This window comes from Solea solea, chromosome 19 (genome assembly GCF_958295425.1).
Source record: "Solea solea chromosome 19, fSolSol10.1, whole genome shotgun sequence".
Taxonomy (NCBI): Eukaryota; Metazoa; Chordata; class Actinopteri; order Pleuronectiformes; family Soleidae; genus Solea; species Solea solea.
The window spans coordinates 18,551,384-18,572,722 of NC_081152.1; the positions used below are offsets into that span (position 1 = coordinate 18,551,384).

The 21,339-nt window shown below is 43.1% G+C and overlaps 2 protein-coding genes, 1 long non-coding RNA gene and 4 other non-coding genes across 7 annotated transcripts; all 7 read left to right on the top strand.

Annotated features, from left to right (window-relative positions):
* Positions 1-1,099: 1,099 nt before the first annotated feature.
* Positions 1,100-12,409, top strand: mfhas1 (multifunctional ROCO family signaling regulator 1). The gene is made up of 3 exons (XM_058617510.1): positions 1,100-4,429; positions 10,277-10,468; positions 11,571-12,409. Exons 1-2 carry the CDS (start codon positions 1,477-1,479, stop codon positions 10,405-10,407), a joined length of 3,084 nt encoding a protein of 1,027 aa, XP_058473493.1. The 5' UTR covers positions 1,100-1,476; the 3' UTR covers positions 10,408-10,468; positions 11,571-12,409.
* A 998-nt stretch (positions 12,410-13,407) lies between these two features.
* On the top strand, positions 13,408-16,884 carry rpl17 (ribosomal protein L17). The gene is made up of 7 exons (XM_058616494.1): positions 13,408-13,451; positions 13,887-13,937; positions 14,118-14,158; positions 14,903-15,037; positions 15,226-15,324; positions 16,321-16,512; positions 16,809-16,884. Exons 2-7 carry the CDS (start codon positions 13,898-13,900, stop codon positions 16,854-16,856), a joined length of 555 nt encoding a protein of 184 aa, XP_058472477.1. The 5' UTR covers positions 13,408-13,451; positions 13,887-13,897; the 3' UTR covers positions 16,857-16,884.
* Positions 13,979-14,045, top strand: LOC131446819 (small nucleolar RNA SNORD58). Its single transcript, XR_009233970.1, has one exon. It is a non-coding gene; the product is annotated as a small nucleolar RNA SNORD58 (small nucleolar RNA).
* Positions 15,087-15,156, top strand: LOC131446817 (small nucleolar RNA SNORD58). The gene has a single exon (XR_009233968.1). It is a non-coding gene; the product is annotated as a small nucleolar RNA SNORD58 (small nucleolar RNA).
* On the top strand, positions 16,152-16,218 carry LOC131446820 (small nucleolar RNA SNORD58). Its single transcript, XR_009233971.1, has one exon. It is a non-coding gene; the product is annotated as a small nucleolar RNA SNORD58 (small nucleolar RNA).
* On the top strand, positions 16,672-16,740 carry LOC131446818 (small nucleolar RNA SNORD58). The gene has a single exon (XR_009233969.1). It is a non-coding gene; the product is annotated as a small nucleolar RNA SNORD58 (small nucleolar RNA).
* A 1,169-nt stretch (positions 16,885-18,053) lies between the features above and the next one.
* On the top strand, positions 18,054-19,353 carry LOC131446500 (uncharacterized). Its single transcript, XR_009233930.1, has 2 exons — positions 18,054-18,429; positions 18,541-19,353. It is a non-coding gene; the product is annotated as an uncharacterized LOC131446500 (long non-coding RNA).
* The last annotated feature ends 1,986 nt before the right edge of the window (positions 19,354-21,339 follow it).

The window sequence follows — 21,339 nt, forward strand, 5'->3', positions numbered from 1 at the left end:
TCTTCACACAGGTGAGTATTTGTCCCCACCAAGATTGTCAGGTAATAATGGAACGTGATCAGAGATGAGTGGGTGATGTGAGGTTCTCTGGCATGGACATCCACTCAGCAGTTGCTGTGGTTTTTACTCCCACTCTCTGAGTTTCAATAATAAAGGAACTATCCATAAAATTCTGCTGTTTGCACATTATTTTTCCACAATGCAGTCAGTGTGTGCTCACATGAGTGTGAAGTTCACATGATCCCAGTCATGAGCACACATGGTCAGTAGATGGTGCTGTGTTCATGGGTCTTTAAAACTATATTGTGGTCATGTTCAATGTCAATGATGAGTCTGCATAAACAACACTGTTCTCCTTTCTTTCTTAGTATTACATATTTAGCGATAGAAGGCACATGTGTTTGTGCACAGCCTTTTGAACTGTTTCATACTTTAAGAAAAAAGAAAAGTGATTTTTCAGCCACTTCTCCCGTTGAAAATAAATGGTGACTGCTCTCATGCACTATTCAGCACTTGCTACTGCATTTTCAGCAAGCGAGAAAACCATATTTTCCCTGTTCACCTCCCAGTGGTGCAGCAGTAAAACTGGAGAAGCTGCAGGCAGTGAACGTTGATGCACTCAAGGTCCTGCTGAATCCTGCAGGATCAAAATTTCACACAAGCCTGAAATAAGATTGTTAAGTTTATTAGTATATAGTATGTTTGGTTTGCTGAATAGAGGTACAATAATTGAAATTGTTGTGTATAATGTTTTTATGCACTGTTTTGATGTCAACACAAATTTCCCAGTAGATCTCTAGGTTCTCCTTAATTGTGACGCTCAGTTTAAACATCTTGACCACACTGAGTTGCTGATGTCTTGTCTTAACAAGCATATGAACAGGTGTACCTAATAAAGTGGTCAGTATTTGTTTTGAAACCATTGTGGTGATTTTATTTCGGGGTGTGGTTGGGGCACCAACTTGTAATCTCACCCAAAGCACCAAAAATGCTATAACAGGCCCTGTAGTTAAATGTCTGCATGCATATGCACCTCCCTCCTCCCCCCCTCTCTCTCCCACACACACTCTCAGCACTAGCAGGAGGGAGGGGGAGCAGACGGGGAAGGAGTGTGACGCAGTGAGCCTTCACTTCCACTCTCCTGCAGGAAGAAGCCAGCGCGGCTCGAGGAGCTCAGAGAGAGAGAGTGAGAAAAAGTCGCAGATTGACGCGAACAAGTCTGTCCAGAGGACGGACTCCGGCCACGATGAGGACACAGCATCAGGGCAGAGCCCTCCTACGGGACCGGAACCCAGATCTGGACTGAAACCTGGAGCTGAAGCCGCGACGGGGTTGTTTTCATTGTGAGGAGGATGTCTGCGCGGCCACACACGCTCCTCCTGCTTCCACAGAAAAGCTCGATCACTTCCCGACACTGTGCTGTGATGCGCTCTGTCTGACCCTGCAGGAGCCCGGCCACCATGGCTGCTCTGATCCATGAAAACTCTCCATGAAAACAAAGAGGACGAGGAGGAGGAGGCGGAGGGGGGGTCCGGCTGCTGCGCCATGGAGGACAACAAGCTGAGAACGGCCAGGATGTGGAGGGATGCCGCCCTCCGCTCCAGGAAGCTGCGGAGCAACCTGCGCCAGCTCACCCTCTGCTCCAAAAACAATCAGATCACTCTACCAGAGGACATTGCTGAGGTTGAGGCGCTCAATCTGGGCAACAACTCCCTGCAGGAGCTGCCCGCCGGACTGGGATCCACCCTCAACAACCTGCGCATCCTCGTCCTCCGCAGGAACAAGTTCACCGCTGTGCCCTGGGTGGTGTTTGAGCTGGGGCAGCTGGTGGAGCTTGACATGAGCCACAACTGCTTAAGGACCCTGCCTGACAGTATCGGGCAGCTGAAGGGGCTGAAGAAGCTCTGCGTCAGTCACAACAAAATCCAGAGTCTTCCAGCTCAGATTGGAGCACTGCAGAGTCTGGAAGAACTTGACATCAGCTTCAATGACCTGCACAACCTCCCCAGCTCCTTCTCTGGTCTCACCAGGTTGCGCACTTTGGATGCAGATCACAACAAGCTCAACCAGTTCCCTGTTGAGATCCTGGCCCTCTGTGAGCTGGAGGAGCTCGACTGCTCCGGAAACAAGTTTGAGGTGTTGCCAGCAGACATCATGAAGCTGCGGTCTATAAAAATCCTGTGGCTCAGTAGCCTCCATATATCTACCTTACCTGACTCCTTTTGCCACTTGAACAACCTGGAGAGTCTTATGCTGGATGGGAACAACCTCCCAGTACTGCCACCATCTTTTGGAAATCTGCAGAGACTCAAGATGCTCAATCTGTCCTCAAATGAGTTCGAGAACTTCCCACAAGTTATTTTAAGCATCACATGCTTAGAGGAACTCTATCTGAGCAGAAACAAACTGACTTGTGTACCTGAGGAGATTGGTCATTTGGTGACACTGGTGAACCTGTGGCTGGACAATAACAACATCACATACCTGCCGGACTCGGTTGTGCAGCTAGAGAACCTAGAGGAGCTGGTGTTACAGGGTAACCAAATAGCCATACTCCCGGACGACTTTGGAAAGTTGTCTAAAGTGAACATATGGAAGGTGAAAGACAACCCTCTCATCCAGCCTCCGTATGAAGTCTGCATGAAAGGGATCCCATACATCGCTGCCTATCAAAAGGAGCTCGCTCATTCCCAGCTTGCCATGAAGCCACGACTGAAACTGGTGCTGATTGGAATGAAAAACGCTGGGAAGTCCTGGCTGAGGCAGAGTGTGGTGGGCCGACAACATGAGGTTAAAGGAATCCAGGGAAACAAGGGGATTGAGGTCACACACTGGGTGGCAGATGCTGACCGCTGCCTCACATTTCTTGTGTATGATCTGTCAGGGAAGTCGAACTATGACCTCGTCAAACCATTTTTTCTCTCCCCTGGCGCGCTCTACATTCTAGTAGTCAATTTGAAAACATATTTGCCCAAGAACTTTTACACCCACGTTGGATATTTCCTCCACCTCCTCGGTGCCAAAGTCCCCCACGCTGTTGTGTGCTTGGTGGGCACTCACGCAGACCAGTGTGGGGTGGCGGAGCTGGAGCTGAAAGGTCTAGACATCCACAGACAGATTGGCCTGCAGGAGAGGAGTGATATCCAGAGCCTGAGGAACCTGTCTCTGGAGGTGGACCAGGCACTGGAGCAGGGCTATGGCGTCCGCACTTCTAGTCCGCACGTGCTCTTCTATGGTGTCTTGGACAGGAACTTGAGGCGAAGGAAAGCGCAGCTGCAGTTCATGCTGAACCACCGACTGCAGATACTGTCTCCCATTCTGAAGGTGAGCTGCACAGAGATGCAGACAAATATTCAGAGACTGCGGGAGAAGCTTATGTCTGTAGCAGACCAAAGTGAGATCTTTCCTAACCTCCACCGCGTGCTGCCAAAGTCCTGGCAGATGCTGGAGGAGCTGCACTTTAAACCCAAAGACTTATGGCTGTCGTGGTGGGACTCTGCGCGTCTGGGTCTACAGGCTGGGCTCACAGAGGACCGGCTGCAGAGCGCTTTGTCTTACCTGCACGAGAGCGGGAAGCTGCTGTACTTTGAGGACAGTGTCACTCTTAAGGAGTATGTGTTTCACAACCTCCCACAGTTTATTGCAATTCTAAATGTGTTCTTCCACAGGGACGAGTCCACACTGTTGGACCGGCTCTTATCTGAGGGGGAAAGGGGGGATAAGGGAAGGGTAAGTCTGGTTATTGAGAATGAGAAAGGAGAGGACCTCAGGGTGACGCACCTTCAGCACCATGTGGAGGGCTTCCTCCAACACGGCCTCCTCCCCTCAAATGTCATCCGCCTGCTGCTAAGACCACTCATCCAGACCCAGCAGGACCTCCACCTCATCATGGAGCTGCTGGAGAAAATGGGGATCTGCTACTGTGTCAACAAACCCCGCAGCAAACCTCTGAATGGTGCTACGGCGTGGTACAAGTTCCCCAGTTATGTCAGCAGAGAGGAGCCGGAGATGGAGAGTGAAGCAGGTGGTGGATCTCAGCCTCAGTGTCACTTCTTCTCTGTGGAGCAGTTGCACATCCAGTACAGTTTCCCCTTCCTGTTTCCTCCTGGACTGTTCACTCGCTTCAGTGTGCAGATCAACAGCCATGTGGTCCAGAGGTCGGACGGCAGGAACCAGATCCTCGCCTATCGAGGCAAAGTTCCCGTGGTGATCAGTCACCACTCTGCCAAAGGGCAGCAGCAGGTGGAGACTCTGTCCATCACCAGCCACGCCTCGCTGCCCAACATCTGGACAGCATGGCAGGCCGTCACCCCGCTGGTGGAGGAGCTGAACTTACTGCTGCAGGAGTGGCCCGGCCTGCTGTACTCTGTACACATCCTCTGCTCCAAGTGCCTGAAAAGGGGGTCTCCTAATCCACATGCTTTTCCAGGTATGTCCTTTAATCCTCAGAAATCGACCAAATATCACCATGGTAACCAGGAACACATAGCTGCAACAAACAATTTTTAGATTACTTTAAGCAGCATAACTCAAAAAAAAATGTCAGGGACTATAGCCCAAGGTAGAAATGATCAGATTTTGACAGTGAACCAGATAAGCATTCAGTATACAAAAACAATGTTAACCTTGTGAGATGTGGGAAATTGAGAGGCCTTAGCAGAGGTCTGAGTGCTCTCTCTTCTTTAATCATTGATTTATCCGTCAGTTATGTTCTGGATTTATTGATGAGTTGTTTTTTCCATAAATTGTCCACCAGTCTTCCCTGAAACTCATTATGATGATGTCCTCAAATGTCTTGTTTAGTCCAACAGACAAATGTCTTTGTTACAGAGATATAAACCTGAAAATAATCACAGTTTAGAAGCTGAATTGAATTCAGCTTCTAAATTGTGATTATAAACACCTGATTATTTTCAGGTGTCTTTGTCTGTAACAAAGAATTCTGTTTTTATTTAAAGAAGAACTCAAACCAATTGTCCAATTGTCAAAAAAGATGACAATGAATTTAATAATTGATCAAAAATAATCAGTTAGTCATTGCAGGCATTGTCTTATAAAGATTATCCAGTGACAAAATCATAAATTATCAGTATTATCAGTATTATCAGAGTATGTTTATGGTACGTTTAATGTGGGAAGTGGTGGGGCGTTGTATTCTTGGTATCTGGTCACATGACTGATCAATAGACATTAAGCGGAGTGATGTCATGTGTTGTAACAGATAAACATCCCTTTTGTGCTGAGATGAAATTAATGTGTGTATGTGTGTGTGTGTGTGATGGATGAGGTGGTTGTCATGGTAGTGGAGTGACCTGGTTTTTATTGTTCAGACATTAGATCAGGCATACTGTCGTATACAAAAGCCTGTGTGTGTGTCTGTAAGTGAGTCTGATAAGAGAGAACTCTTTCTTCTCGAACATTTATCCTACCAGGAAACAACCGTGGAGGGATTTCCTCCCTGACTCATGTGATGGGTTTAAAAGAGGAAACGGCGTCAGGAAACACATGAAGGGGACAGGTTGGGGTGGGATTCAACAAAGTCATGATTCATTTTATTTACAGCCTGAGATACGGAGGATTTAAGTAAGAACATGTCTGCCTGTGGGGAAAAACAGATCGGAACCTCTTGACAAAAGGCTCAACTTATAAATTGTACATCAGCTCAGTTCGAGGTTGTTTTTCCAACAGCAAACTGAAGTTTGTGTCACTTTGCAAACCTCTCCCTCTCCTGAATCAGAGTTTGAGTGTTTTGTTCTTATTTACCTCAGTTTCACAAACTTACCAAATGAGGAAGCAGTAAACCAGCAGCTTCTGTGTGTCCCTGCGAGCTAAAAACAAACTCCATGGACTTTGGTGTGTGTCCACATACATCTGTAAAGAGACCCCGGCAGTATTTCCTGCAGCCTTTTTTTGGCCGTGGTATTTCTGGCTGCAGAGTTCAGGCTCCACAGAGTTCGAGCAGACCAAACGCTCACGCTCATTTTAGAATAGCGTGTAAGTGATCCTCGTCATCCATGTTGTTTGAAAGTCACAGTCTCCTCAGCCTCTGTGTTTAAAGTTTAACTGACGAGCGGATGACTCTCAGCTTTACAGTGCTTGACAGGTCACCCTAAAATTAGTGCGCCACAAAAATATTTTCTGCTCGATCCAGGGTCAGTGAGGTTTATCTGCCACGGAGAACATGCTGAGGTGGAGCTTAATTATTGGTTAAATGTATGATCTTTAAGGCCCAGTTATACTGCGCAAAAGACAGATGGACTGAGCCTTTTTCCGTACATTCATTACTGCAAGATTTGCTTGTGTTTCTGTCCATTTCGAATCAAGCACAATAAAATAACTTGAGACTGTGTCCCCACAGAGATAGAGAAGTTATCACATGTAAAAACTTTTTTTTTTCATCCCAAAACTGTGTCAAAATGTAAAAATAACATTCAAAAAGTTAGCTGTTAGCTTAGAGAAAAGACGGGCAGAATTAGCTCGGGGTTAGCTGCTAGCTCACAGAACAGAGTTAGTTAGCCGGGAGAAGAGTTAGCTGTTAGCTACAGAGAGCAGAGAGTTAGCTGTTAGCACATAGAGCAGAGTTGGCTCTTAGCTCAGAGAGCACAATGCTACTAATGTATTAACACAGCTAGCATAGCACTACTCATAGCAGGCAAACAGCACAACAACATCAATTATTTTTAAGACAACATTATGTTTTAATTTTTATTATTTTTTTATGTAGAACTACTGTTAGCACATGTAGCATCATCATCACTGCTTCTAGCTGCTGTTTTATTGGAATATGCATGAAGCTGTAGCTGCTCACTCAGCTGCAGCGAGGCTCCACTTTCACTCTGGATCAGCTGCTCAGTCTGACTCGTCTTAATCCAGTGATAGGATAAGACTGGATTAAAGCCAGTCACAGATTCAGCAGCCAAACAGTCGCTCGCTTAACTCACTGTCACGACCCACGTCTGTCCAGCTACTTGTCCCTCAGGTGTCCACAGATCAAGTGTTACATAATATATTGACCATGTGATGGTAAATGACAATGTAATGGATCAAAACCTCCACATTTTCACACATACGTGTGTGACACTTGTGTGCTCACTGATGTTGTATTGAACTGTGGAAAGACATGAACCGCAGCCAAAGGAAAATACCAGTGAGCCCAGCAGTTCATACTCTGCCCATAGAAGCTTTGTGCAGCAGCTGAATGCTGGGAAATGACTTGACCCCCGTCGGCTGCCAAACACAACAGAGCCCAGTTTCCCCCGTTTGCAAATTTATTTAGTGATGGTTTGCAGTAAAATATGGATTTGCATTGGTCTCGGGTGGACGGCAGTTAAAAGGCATAACAGTCATCAGATATTCATCAGGCAGATTCTGCCAGTAGAGCCTTAATGCATCACACAATCTCAGGGAAACATCAGGGGCCTCATTTATTAAACCGTTGTTAATGCACAAAACGTGGCCTGGAATCGTATTCCACCATTTTCCACCAAAGATCAAAGGTCAACCTCGGGCTCTGGAAATAGAGTTAATACTTCTTCAGCTTCTCTGGAGTGAGAAGCTGAGGTTTGGTGAATTATGGATCAGCGTCCTGTTCAAACATGTCTGCCTCGCCCCCGCCGCTCAACGCCCTATTCGCCGCTTGTTAGCGCCTTTTATGAGAACAAATGTGTTTGTGCTGCTGAGTAATCTAGTGGAGAGGATGAGCGTCCTGTTACATCACCACCCTGCAGTAATCCTGCGGCATTATTATCTCAGACATGTGACTGACCACTCTTGTATGTGTGTGTTTGTGTAATTTGTGGGATTAGACTCGTTACTGAAGCCGTGGCACATTTAACCGGCACTAATCACAGCCGGGAGATCCACTGCATCAAAACAAGTGCTCCCACTTTGTCCCTGACAAACAGGAAGTAGAGGGGTGTGCCATCCTGGGTTCCCTGCCAGGCCTCATCATCGTGGCGGGGCGTCTGTGGCAACTCAGGTGGAAACAGATCAGGTCTGAGATCATCGCTCACGGTGAAGTCTTCAGACTCTGATCTCAGACCTACTCATGTTTGGTCTGTGGTGGTGAGTTCACTGCCTGTCGGTACAGTCACTGATTTAAGAAGATTAGGCTTATTTCAACCATGGTATGTGAGTCTAACAGAGTCTGATCTGATTCTGCTCCATTTCACAAACCTACTGCTCCATCACTGTGATACACAGAAGTTCTCACAGGAGTTAAAGAAGCAGCTGAGCTCAGCGTTCTGTATTTTTGTATTTTGATGAACAGTAGAAGACTCACCTTCATCCGTCTAATGACAGACATGAACATTATAGAATTCTAGCATGATGACTCGACTCTACCTGGTGCTTTTTTTTTTTTAGTACCTGGTCTGGCAAGGTTCCAAGCGAGCTGAGCCGATACTAAAATGTCAGCCACTGATTGGTCAGAGAGTGTCGTCACTGTCATGAGCGTGACGTCCAACACAGGAATCAAAGTGAACAGTGCCGACCTGTAGATCAGTTCAAAAGTCTCAAAGAATCTGGAAAAATTGCATTAATCTCCAACATTTAGCAAAGGAAATGTCTGAAATCTCAATATTTATCCGAGGAGTGTAGTGTATTTAGCGACGGCACTGCTGAAAGCCGCCGATCGTGAGCCCAATCACAAGGAAACTGTGTCACACGGAGTCTGTGCTCCGGTTTTGCAGGAAGTACTGAACGAATCTTTTTAATTAACTGATTCTAATGATTCATTTACACCGAAAAAAACTGCTTTACGCGCTAGTTGTGTCGTGTATAAAATAATGTCACGGCAGTTTCGTGCAGCTGTGCTATGACGACCCCTGTCCACGCTGAGGAGGTACTATGAAGTAATGGAAAACGTGTGTGATACCAAACCGTGTAGAGTCGAGGCCGAGTAGAGCTAGAACTGTGTAATGGAAAATCGCCAGAACAAAATCATCCATCCATCTTCTGCTGGGGGGAGCTGTGCCAATCCCAGCTGGCATAGGGCGACAGGCGGGTTCACACCCTGGACAGTTCGCCTGTCCATCACAGGGAGACCTCTAGACACAAACAACCATCCACGGTCAATTAAGAGTGTCCAATTTGCCTAATCCCCAAATCTACATGTCTCTGGACTGTGGGAGGAAACCGGCGAACCCAGAGAAAACCCACACAGCACACGGGGAGAACATGCAAACTTAATGCAGAAAGACCCTTGTTCTGACTGGGTCAGGAACCTTGATCTTCTTGCTGCAAAGGCAGGAGTGCTAACCACTACACCCTGGGGCCCCATAAAGCTTGGGCCAGCCCTGTACATGAAGCTTCCCGTGACTGACATTAGTACTAACCATCTGCCTGACACATTGTTGATTTGACTTTTATCGTGAGAAAACCTAAACTGAAGTAAAAGAACAAACAACAATGATGACTCTTGCAAAATCCTTGAGTTCACACCAGAAACTAGAGGAGTGAGTTTCCTGGAGAACAGAAAGTTCTGCTGCTTCCTTTTAAGGCTGCGCACGAGTGGGTGAGGAAGGAAGGAGGAGGAGGTGGAGAAAGACCAGCGGGCAGGAATGTACATGGTCAATGTACCTGCTGGTGGTGTTTGATCAGTGATGCGTGTGTGTTTGTGTGTGTGTGCTGGTGGATGTGGGTCAGAGTGTGACCCCTCTCAGTTGGTATGGGGGGGGGGGGGGAGGAGTGTGGGGACGGGACAGGGAGGAGCCAGCATTGACCTACTTGAGGACACACATGCGGATGTTTGGAGCTGTTGGTTGGAAACACTCCGAAATCCTACATCTGTGAAAGCACCGTCGCCTCCTTATATGGTGCTACGTTCACTTTTCTTACAAATGTAAACACGTACACTATCTGACCCTCCATCTACCTCACTCTCTTGTTATTTTGTTTTTTAAAATTTAATAAACCTCTCATGTGGATTAGACTCCCATGCTCCATATAATCTGTTAGTCTGGGATTATGAAGTGGACAATCTGGGGACAGAAAGTAGGCCTGAGGGGCTCTGGACTCAGAAGTAGACCAGTCCAAACAGCACTGCAGTAAAGTGAGTCTCGCTCTTGCTCAGTGTGGACACGCTGCCATCTAGTGGATGAATCATTAATTTGACCAGAATTGACGCACTTGCTTTAACTTGTGCCTGACTCAGCATATATCAGCCTTATCACATCTTAATAAGTGACTCTGTGTCCAACAGGTGACTCATCATCTTTCCTAATAGATGACACGGCGCCTAACAGGTGACTGTAATGCCTGACTTGTTGTGTTGCAGGAGAGCTGCTGACTCAGCCGCGTCCTGAGGGCCTGACTGAGATCGTCTGTCCTAAGAACGGCTCGGAGCGCGTCCACGTGGCTCTGGTCTACCCGCCGACGCCCACCGTGGTCAGCCCCTGTCTTAAATGACTCCACCCCACCTCCACATCATCCACCTCCGACCCCTGCACGACCCCCACCACCGTCAGCTGTAAGTAACAACATGAACGAAGACAGCTTGATTCAACAGGTTTTGCAGAACTTACAATTAAATCACTTTACTTTGTTAATATGCATCTGTTATATTTAGCCTCTTTCCCATCAGCCGTCTGGCCAAAGCCACGCCCCCTAAAAATACTGGAAATAATGTATTTTTGTAACATTTTATGGTAATGTCAGTTATGTTTTTGTCATTTTTGTCACATTAGTTCATCTTCTAGTTCCTCTGTATCTGCTTGATCTAAGTAGGAAAGAGTCACATTTCCTTAAAGCTTATAGGTACAAAATGAATAAAGGTAGGACAGTGGTCCGCAACTGGCGGCCGGTGGGCCAAAAGTGTACCAACAGCAGCATCAATATTTTGGCCCGGGTCCGATGATTTGCTTATTTTCACAAAAAAAAACAAAAAACAATTTCATACTGAAATCAGAGCCTTTATTTCGAAAAAAGAAATGAGATTATGTTTCTAGAATTGACAAACAACTGACACATGTTTGGTTTGAAAACTAAAATGGTGCTGTTGTAATGGAGATTAAATGCCCGTAAAATAACTATTAGCATTATGGCTCAAAGAAGACGCAGTAACTCTCACAATTTTCATTGATGCACAGTAATTATTAACAGTACTAAAATGGAAAATATAGATTGTTAAGAGCATTTTTTTAACAGACAATGTCCACATTATCAGCAGGGCGATGTTGTCATCTCAAGGCAGTTTTTGTCTCTGTGATACATTTCTTAACTTTGTATTGTTTTGTACAAGATTGGAGAGTTTCGATTAGATGTCACACAATGAACATACACTAGGCAACAGTGGAGAGAGGAAATATCCAAACTCAAAGATGTGCAGTATCTGCCTAGACCGGTTGGGGTGAAAGGAAAATAGAGGACAGAGGAGAGGAGAGAAAAAAGAGAGGAGTAGATGAGACACAGAGACAAGTATGTTCAAATAAAAGACAAAGGGGGACATTTGACAACAGAAGATTAAAAGAAATAAAACTACAATAAAACTAACCTCATCACTGGTCTTTGAGAGTTACGTAACTCCATTTATTTAACTCTGGTGACCTGATGTTTGTGGTCTTGTCTTCCAGGTTGTTCAGCCATGTTTGTGACGTCTGCCCTCACACACACACACACACACACACACTGACACCGAGGACAGCAGGACAGCAAGACAGGAGACGTGTGACGTGCGTGTGGACGACCTGCAGCGTTTTTAAGACGAGGAAACAAATTTGTCTTCGTCACGTGACTCAAAACTCAAACTGCGACTTTTACTCCCCGGTGTGTTTTATGAACGAGAGAACCAAGAGGAGACGAAACCTGCTGCAGAGACACGATGGACACACGATGGACATGGACTGACTCGTCCTCAGATTATTGATCAATTATTTATTATTGTCTGGAAGGCTTCACTGCTCACAGTCTGCAGACGTGTTTCTTCTTCTTCTTCTTCTTAACCTGTGTCTTCATCAGATTTTAAAACATAAAGTTCACTTTATTAAAGATATCAAACTAAATTAACCTGAATTATTTATCAAACAATCACCAGAGAAAATGTTTTTAAAAGTGAAACTCTCATTAAAATGACGTGCAACTCACCTTCTGCTGGAGTGACAGTGACAGTGTCTCCCCCTGCTGGTCAGATGAGCTGCAGATTATTGTTTGACCTTTTTTATGCCACGGATGTTGGAGCTCAGTGGGACATAATCTGTAATAATCTGTGTCTCCGACTGCACGAGATTCTTTTCTATCTGTTTCTCCTCCACTGTTGAACCCGATGTAAATAATATCTTTATTTTTCTATGTCCTGCATTATTTACAGTGTGTGATGTTGTGCACACAGAACCCTTTTTTTACAGTGTGTAGCAGGTTTTGAACAGGAAATACCAAATAAAACAAATAAACGACAACAGCTGGCTTTAATGTGTCTGCAGCGAGTCTGTTTTTTTATTTGATGTATATTTTATTTAAGTCACTTTATCATGTATTGTGATAAGACACGGTTGCAATAAATTAATAATGGTGAAATTCCATGATTGTGATAATTGTGAATGGAGGGGATCATAAATAGACAAAGTGACTTGTTGCCACAAGGGGGAGCCTGCATCTCTCCACTGTGATTTATAATCATATTATATTATAAGGTATCTTGAATTTCCGACCAAAATGTACGATAAAATGTGCTTAAAAGACATTTTACGCATTCCTTTTTAACAATTATTGCTATAATTGATATGTCCCCAACACACTGGTCACATTTACATTAACATTCTTTGTTAACACAATCATGTTTTTTGGTGTGATTAATATAATTTAATTCATTTTAAAGTTCACCTGTTTTCTTTGTATCTGCAGGCTTTCAGAAAATGTGCATAAATGTCTGTTTTATCCTTAATTTTGAACGCTTTACAAGCTTTTCAACATGTACCTTCAAAGTAAGATTCACTTTGGGCTCCATTTTGAGTGGTGAGATATCTACTACTTTTTCTTTACATCAATTTACTGAAATAACATTTAAATAAAAAACAAATAAAATGGCAGTACGTAGAGGAAAAGGTGAAATTTAAGGGGGGAGTTTTCAAAAGAGGACACTTTTACAAACACACAAGGAGCAGAGACTCTATGTGTGTCATAATAGAAAATAAAGAAAAGAAACATGAGAAGAAAACATTAAGAGATGTAAGGTATATGTTTTGTTGGCTCAAACAGTGAAAATTTACAGAGAAAATATATTGTTATGAATAAATAAAAATAAATATATAATACATATAAAATAATATATTGTTAAAAACGCGTAAACATGAATTAATACAGCATAAAACTCTAAAATGAACAAAATAGAGCAGTATGTTCAGGTCCTGTCTCTGCCTGTTGCTCTTCCGGTCCGGAGGAGGGCGCTCGTGCTTTGGGGGAGCAGAAGAAGAGGAGCGCAGGCCGTAGCACTTCCTCTTCCTTCCGCGGCCACAGAGGTAGGATCCTTTCTCAGTTTAAGGGAATACAATCTGCCCTCAATCTACGTTAAATCTTATTCATCCCAGTTTTAATACTGCACATTTTAAACCATCGCCTTCTTAGATCTCTGGTGATGTCAGATATTTGTGTCTGGAGCGTTTTATTCTGTGAAATACTTTGATATTTGTGATGAAGTCGGTTCACTGCCTGTCCGCCATGTTGGCTGTGGTTGAAGCCGGATAGTTAAAACTGCATGACTCCCTAGTTTTATTATTTACACCGGCTTATTTTAGTGTTTAAGTATACGCTCTTGTGTAGTGTTTTATGAAGTCCTGTGCCGTTTGCCGTATGTTTGTTGTGTTCGCTTGTTGGCACTGGTCGCTAGTGCTAATACTAACTAGCTGCTGCATATGAAACGTGAAACTTCAATTCTTCGTCTTCCTTCTTTGCAGATATTCTGAAAATGGTCCGCTACTCTCTTGACCCCGAGAACCCGACGAAGTGTAAGTACAGTTTTTTACAGGATTGTGTTCCGCCTGGTGTGAGGCAGTGATGACTACTTAGGACACCTTTGGATTAATGATGAAAACACTCGTTAGAATCTGAGCCTCCACATACACATTCACACAAATACACACAGATCAATAATCAGATGTTAACATTGAGTGTCTGTTGTGTTTCAGCCTGTAAGGCACGGGGCTCCAATCTCCGGGTGCACTTTAAGGTAAGTTGCTGCTGATTGGACACATGGAAACAGGTGGACTGAACCTATGTCAGTCTGTGATAGTGTTAAAATAAAACAAGTGTTGGTTAGACTTCTAGGACTGACGGTCTTTAATAGCATTACAACTAGGGAGTGGGTCAAAATATCGGTTTGTAAATATATTGTCGTTCTTGTGTGTTTAACATTTGACATTTAAAATCATTGATGGAAACCAGTCATGTTGAGTTCACATGAAGTTAAATGTAGGCCCGCATTAGTGATAATGTCATTGTTTGTTTCTATGTTCTCACGCTGTGTTGACTGAAGCTAAAGAATAGTCTCTGATACTTTGAGGTAGCCATCTTATATTTTTCCCTCAACATTAATGTAGGAAGTGGTCAAACTTCTTTGCTGATACTTTTGTGATCAGTGTTTATTTATTTATATATATATATATCTCTCTAAAGGTAGATTGGAACATTGTACAGTCCTTTCTTTCACCTTTTAGTGACTTCATATGTTAGTAGCAAGTTGGTGTTTTATTTTTTCAATCTTGTGGAATAGGGTTGAACAGTTTACTACTTTTCAAATAAAAATTGCAGTGTGAAACATGAGAATTAATTATTTTTAAAATTGTGTCTTATTTTCTATCTATTAACAGACTGGTTATTGAATAGGAACTTGAATTTCATGGTTTTCCAAATCAAATCTGTCAGAAGTAGATTTCAGACATTTGACCTGTGTTGCTGCTTGTGTTGTGAACAGAACACCCGTGAGACAGCTCAGGCCATCAAAGGCATGCACATCCGCAAGGCCAACAAGTACCTGAGGGATGTCGTCGTCAAGCACCAGTGTGTCCCCTTCCGTCGCTACAACGGAGGTGTTGGACGCTGTGCACAGGTGAGCCAGGGACAAAGATCACCGTGCGTGATGTTTTATTTTCTTGGAGTTGCGGTGATGACCTTCTTAGGACACCTTTGGATTAAAGATGAAACAAAAAACATTTTAATCTGAGCAACAGCTGTGGTTCCGCCCACTGTTGCTTTATTAAAAGAACGTTTAATGAGTTTTCTTTCTTCCCTTTTCAGGCCAAACAGTTTGGCTGGACTCAGGGTCGCTGGCCCAAGAAGAGTGCCGAGTTCCTGCTGCACATGCTGAAGAACGCTGAGAGCAACGCTGAGCTCAAGGTGAGTTAAATATGAGTTAAATGCCTTGTGGGGTCATCAGATACTGTGAGGTCATGTGACCTGTAACTTGTCATCCATTAAAAATCAATCAGTTATCAGATTATACTGCATATGTTGATACTAAATTTGAAAAATAAAGTGAAGTCTGATCTATACCAGAAACTTGATGTTCCATGCATGTACAACATGCTGCTACTTCCTGTTACTATGGCTAGGATGAGGATTTTGACATGAAGTAGCCAAATATTTCCACATTTGAATAAAGTGACCAATATATTAAAGATTCTTAAGTGTCTTATGTTGCCCCCTTTTTTTGCCTATGGGCCTGTGCACATGAGAGGATAATCAACAAATGTATCATATTGGCTTTTTATCCACATGGAATTGGGCAAGTCCCAGTGTTAAATAATCTCAAAATGCCACCCCTATATTTTTCATGTATAAAACCAATATACAACTTTAAGAAAACAAAATATGTCTAAGTCCCATATCTATAATCTAACCTGTAACCCTGCTAGCTTTATGCACATGCTCCACAGTCTCATCTATTTTTGGTGGATTTATGTGGCAGCGTTTTCCAAATGTATTAAAGAAATATTGTGTTAAGGGAAAGTTTCCGTGTGGATACAGTTTGTTGGTTTTCGTACGGCAAAAGTATTTTAAAATGCCCAAAGTATTGATTAAAACATGAATAAAACATTAACTTGAGTTTATTTAAAGTGTTTAAATGTCTTTGTCTCAAGTCATCTGCTGCTGATGAGTCTCTCACAGGCTGTGGTAGTTTGTCGTAACATTTGTTTTAATGCTGTGAAAACAGTGTTTTGTGACTGCAATGATGACCATTTAGGACACCTTTGTATTAACCATGAAAATAACACAACAAAGCTGAGCAGTCACAAGACTTCACTCGAGATGTTTCTGTATCGTGTGTGAACATAAGGCTCACCTGTGTTTTTGTCTTGCGTCCCTCTCTTTCTGTCTGTCTCCGTCTCTCAGGGTCTGGACGTAGACTCTCTGGTCATCGAGCACATCCAGGTCAACAAGGCGCCAAAGATGAGGCGACGCACGTACCGCGCCCACGGTCGCATCAACCCCTACATGAGCTCGCCATGCCACATCGAGATGATCCTGACGGAGAAGGAGCAGATCGTCCCCAAACCTGAGGAGGAGGTCGCCCAGAAGAAAAAGGTACAGTCCGCTGAATTATTACAGGAGCAGACGAGCGGTGCGTTCAGGTGCAGGAACAGGCGGCCGTTCTTTAGTGATACTAAGTCCAGACAAGTGGATGAATCTTGGTAACATCTGAAAGTGTCTGAGCTGCACCTGAACTCACTGCCGCCTCACTGGCTGCACTGATGACATCTTAGGACACCTTTGGATTCACCATGAAAACAACTTGTAAAAAATCTGAGCAGCCCCGGCCTCTGACGTTGTGACCTTTGACCTGTGACGTCCTCTAACTGTCGTCTCTCATCTTTTTTTAGGTTTCACAGAAGAAGCTGAAGAAGCAGAAGCTGATGGCGCGGGAGTAAAAATTTAAATAAAAGGAAACATTACTCAGCTCTTTGGTTCTTCTCATTATTGATGTACAGTTACCTCAGACTTACCTGCACAGGTAACTTATGGCGTATTTCCACCCACTCTACTCGCCTCAGCATGACACGGTTTAGGTTGCATCTCCACTATAAAAAAAGTACCTGCATAACGTGGGCGGAGTCATCACTGCATGGCTGCGGGAAACTGCGGTGACTTCGTTTTATACGTGACACACACACACACACACACTTAAACGAGTGACTAGTGACTTTACACCAGACTCCTGGTAGTTGTTGGAGATTAACCCACGTTCTTAGGATTGTTAAGTAGTTTTAACTGATCTACAGTTTGGCATGCTTTTGGAAACTTGCTGTGGCAGGTACTGAAAATAGTACCTGTTTCCAGGTGCTATGCTAGTGGAAGTGCTACTTAAACCATGCTGTGGAGAGCAGAGTGTGTGGAAATAGCCAAAAGACACAACTGTCAATCAAAATAATCAGCTGACAGTGGGCGAGCTCCCCCTGCCAGAGGTGGTTTCATGTAAAAACTTTTTAAGAGCATTATGTTCTCTTAAATGGTTTGGTTAAAGAACTCGTGTATGAACATGTTACAGTTACATGCTCAGTTGCCTGAACCCACTGATTGAATCAATCACTCTTTTGGCAAAACCATAAGCACTTTTCACGTATTTAGACACAACTTGCCAACACATTTTCATTGTGATGCACCCATGCTGCATAATGGTGAGCACAGGTGACAAAAGTCAAATGCAATTAAAGCACAAGTGTCACCACCTGAACACAAGAACTCAAAACTGATCACACTTGTGGCTAATGATGTGAGGGAACATATAAGCCAGTTCAGAGAGCACTGGTTTGTGAGGCCCTATGATGGTTAGAAATCTGAGAGGAAGAGTTCGTGTGAGAGGTGGTCAGCGAAGACATCTGATGAAATCAGAGTGACTGTGATTGACCATGTTCTTGTCCATGGTATGAGCATGAGGGAGGCCGGACAAAGGCTACAACCAAACATCAGTAGATTCACTGTGTCCACCATAATCCCAAGATTTAGAGAAGAGAACAGGTAATTACCTTTTTTGACATTATAGTAGAGTATGTAAATGTTGACAGCAATTACTGTATACCATACTATATACTGTAAGTAAATATGTGTTTCAGTACATCACTGTACCAATGTACTGTAGTATTGTAATGGAGGGTTGGTCTAACGGTTTGCAGGCCTAGTATTCCATGTATATTTTTTGTAACTGCATGTTCTCTTTTTGTAGAATTGAAGGACTGCCACATGGGGGTGGGAGGACAGGTATGTTCTCCCCACACCAAGAGACTCTAATTGTTGATATGGTCCGTGAGAACAACGCCAATAAACGGAGTGAAATTCAGCAGAAGATCATTGAGGACCATGTCAATTTTGAGGGTATCCACAGTGTCAGCCTCTCTACTGTTGATCGTGTCCTCAAGCACAACAGACTGCGCATGAAACAGCTGTACAGAGTGCCCTTTGATCGCAACTCAGACAGTCAAAGAGCAAAGATTCCAGTATGTACAGGTTGGTATATATCCAGACACATTCAATGTTGATTACTCTAAGTAGTGATTTAGTGTAGTGGCCTAAATCACCTTTTCTGTATCACTTACAAAACTATATCTATTTCTACAGAGGGTTTTTCAACTGGATGCAATGGAAAGACCCCATGAATACATCTTCATGGATGAAGCTGGGTGTAATCTCACCAAAAGGAGAAGGAGAGGCCGTAATGTGATTGGCCATCGGGCCATTGTTGGTGTCCCTGGGCAGCGTGGTGGCAATGTCACATTATGTGCTGCCATCAGCAATTGTGGGGTTGTCCACCATCATGCCAACCTGGGGCCCTACAACACTCACCAGCTCCTCATTTTCCTCAATCACATGCGAGATGCTCTGTTAGGGCAGCAGGATGAGCATCACATCTATGTTGTTGTTGTTTGGGACAATGTGAGTTTTCACAGAGCCCTCCAGGTTAGAGAGTGGTTCAATATGGACCAAGGTTTTATCAATCTTTGCCTTCCACCGTACTCCCCTTTCCTAAACCCCATTAAGGGAATTCTTCCCCTCATGGCGGTGGAAGGTATATGAACACCAACCTTACACCAGGGCAAATCTCCTGCAAGCCATGGAACCTGCCTGTGGTGACATAGGTGTGGAGGCATGCCAAGCCTGGATACGGCCTGCCAGAGGTTTTTTCCCCCGTTGCCTGGCACACCTGTGGCCTGTGATGTGGGTGAAGTCCTGTGGCCTGACCCAGTACGGAGACATGATGATGTGGCTGAGTAATGCACTTATTTGTATATTTTTGTACTTTATTTTTACATGGGCTTACTGTACACAAGTGGCAAATGCACAAGATTTCAGTTTTTTGTCCTTTTGTACAAGTGCTAAATGCCCAGGTTTTTTGTTTTAGCCTACAGTGAACAATAAACATTTATTTCTCCAGCTTCATGTCCTGAGCATTGTGTTTTCTATTTTTCTACATAGTGTTTAGTGACTGTTCAGTAGTGTTTTTAATTTTGATTGACTCGGAGCACGATTTGACAACATAGTTCAGTTTTGAGCACATATTGAACTATTTTGAGGTGAAAGTTTGGTTTTGCAAGAAGAGTCTGAGGTTTTGTGAATGTAGCTGGAAAATTGTGTTTTGTGTTCACGGTTTAGAGAAAAGGAGAGCAGCTTTCAAGAAATGTGTCTTAGCAATCCAGAAAAACTGTAATCACCAGTATTATACATTTTTATTTTTTTAAATTTTAAAGTGCTGGTTTTTGTATTTAAATCATTTATTAATTCATGAAAGTGTAAAGATTTCATACTGACTTGTTTTCTGTGTCACTGTACAGTGGCTCACAGTTGCACAAACAAAATGAAACAACACAAATATTAAAATTGCATTTGAATTTTTTTCAAACGTTTCTGTAACAGCCACTATTTTGTGAGATGGTAAACTAATTTCCAATAGTTTTAATATATGTATTATAAATGAATTCCAACTTCTTTACATGCTTCTGTGGTTGTGTTAAACAGACAAATCTTAAAGTCTGGGCAAAATAATGCTCATTTATTAGAAAATTATCTTGCGACCACTGGTTGAGCTGGTGTCAATAGAAATAATTTAGTTCTGAGAGTTAATGTTTTTATTTGCGTGGTAGTTCTGGCTTATTAAAGCTTATTATTAGCACTTTGTTTTGCTTTGCAACAAAACTACAAACATGGCAGACATGGAACTGAGTCCACAGAAGGAAGCACACTTTCAGCATAATTATGGGATATTAAATCAAGAGTATGAAGTAGCAACTCTAAATCATGGGATTGTACTTAATGATTATTTGATGGTAGTTTGTCATATTTTCATGACATTAGTGATGCAAAGTCATAATTATGAGGTCCTAAGTTAACTTTAAGATGTTATGTTGTAATTAGCAAACCTCATGATGCTATATCTGGCACTTAAGACATGACATCTTATAATTATAAGATGCTCTAGGTTTGTCTCCTTTTCCGCCAGACTTCAGTTTGTTTGAGAGGTGACGTGCTGTTTGTCCTGTTCTGCAGGTGACAGGAAGTGTAAAATAAAATGAACTTTGAACTCTGAAGACAAACATGGACAAACTCACTCAGTGTTCAGTGAGACTCTGCAGGTCTTGTTTGTCTACAGTTAAAGAATATTTCTATCATTTTTAATAAAGATTTTAAATAAACTGACGCTGAGGTAATTTTACAATTAAATAACAATTACTTTTATAATGAAATTTCTGCCTGAGTCAGTTCAGGCTTCAGTGTTGTTCCTGCCAGTGACCACAGGAGGGCGCAGTGACACCGTCTCAGTTTTCGCCTCTGGCAGAAACTCAGTCACTGATTGATTTGTAGATTATTATGGATTATTAATGAAAGACGAGGTCACGTTTCACTTATCACTTATATTAAGTATAACCAGGTATGTAAAACATTTATGATTTATTGATATAATCTTAAATAATAACTTATTTAAAATAATAATCTTTGATCTTGTGGATCCTGCCGATCAGTAACTGAACTGTTGATCAGTCATGTTTTTTTCTGACGAGACACTTTGTGACCTTTGTGACCTCGCCTGTGCATTTCAACACAGCAACAGTTTTCTCCTTATACTTCATGTTTTAACCTTTTCCCTCTCGTCGTCCTCCTCGTCATCTTCTTCTTCTCTTTGTTCTCCTCATTTTTGACATTATTTGAAAGAAGGCTGAGGTTCATCTCCTTCCTCCTCCTCATCTTCTTCTCTCCACTCTTCATCATCTTCCTCCTCCTCCGTATTTGTGGTTCATCACCTTTTTTCTCTTCTGATTTCTTCTTCCTCCTGTTAATGTTTGTTTCTCCTCCTTGTTTGATTTGAAGGGGTTTCAGATTCATCACCTTCATCTTCCTCCTCCTCCTTCCTCTCCGTCTCTGACG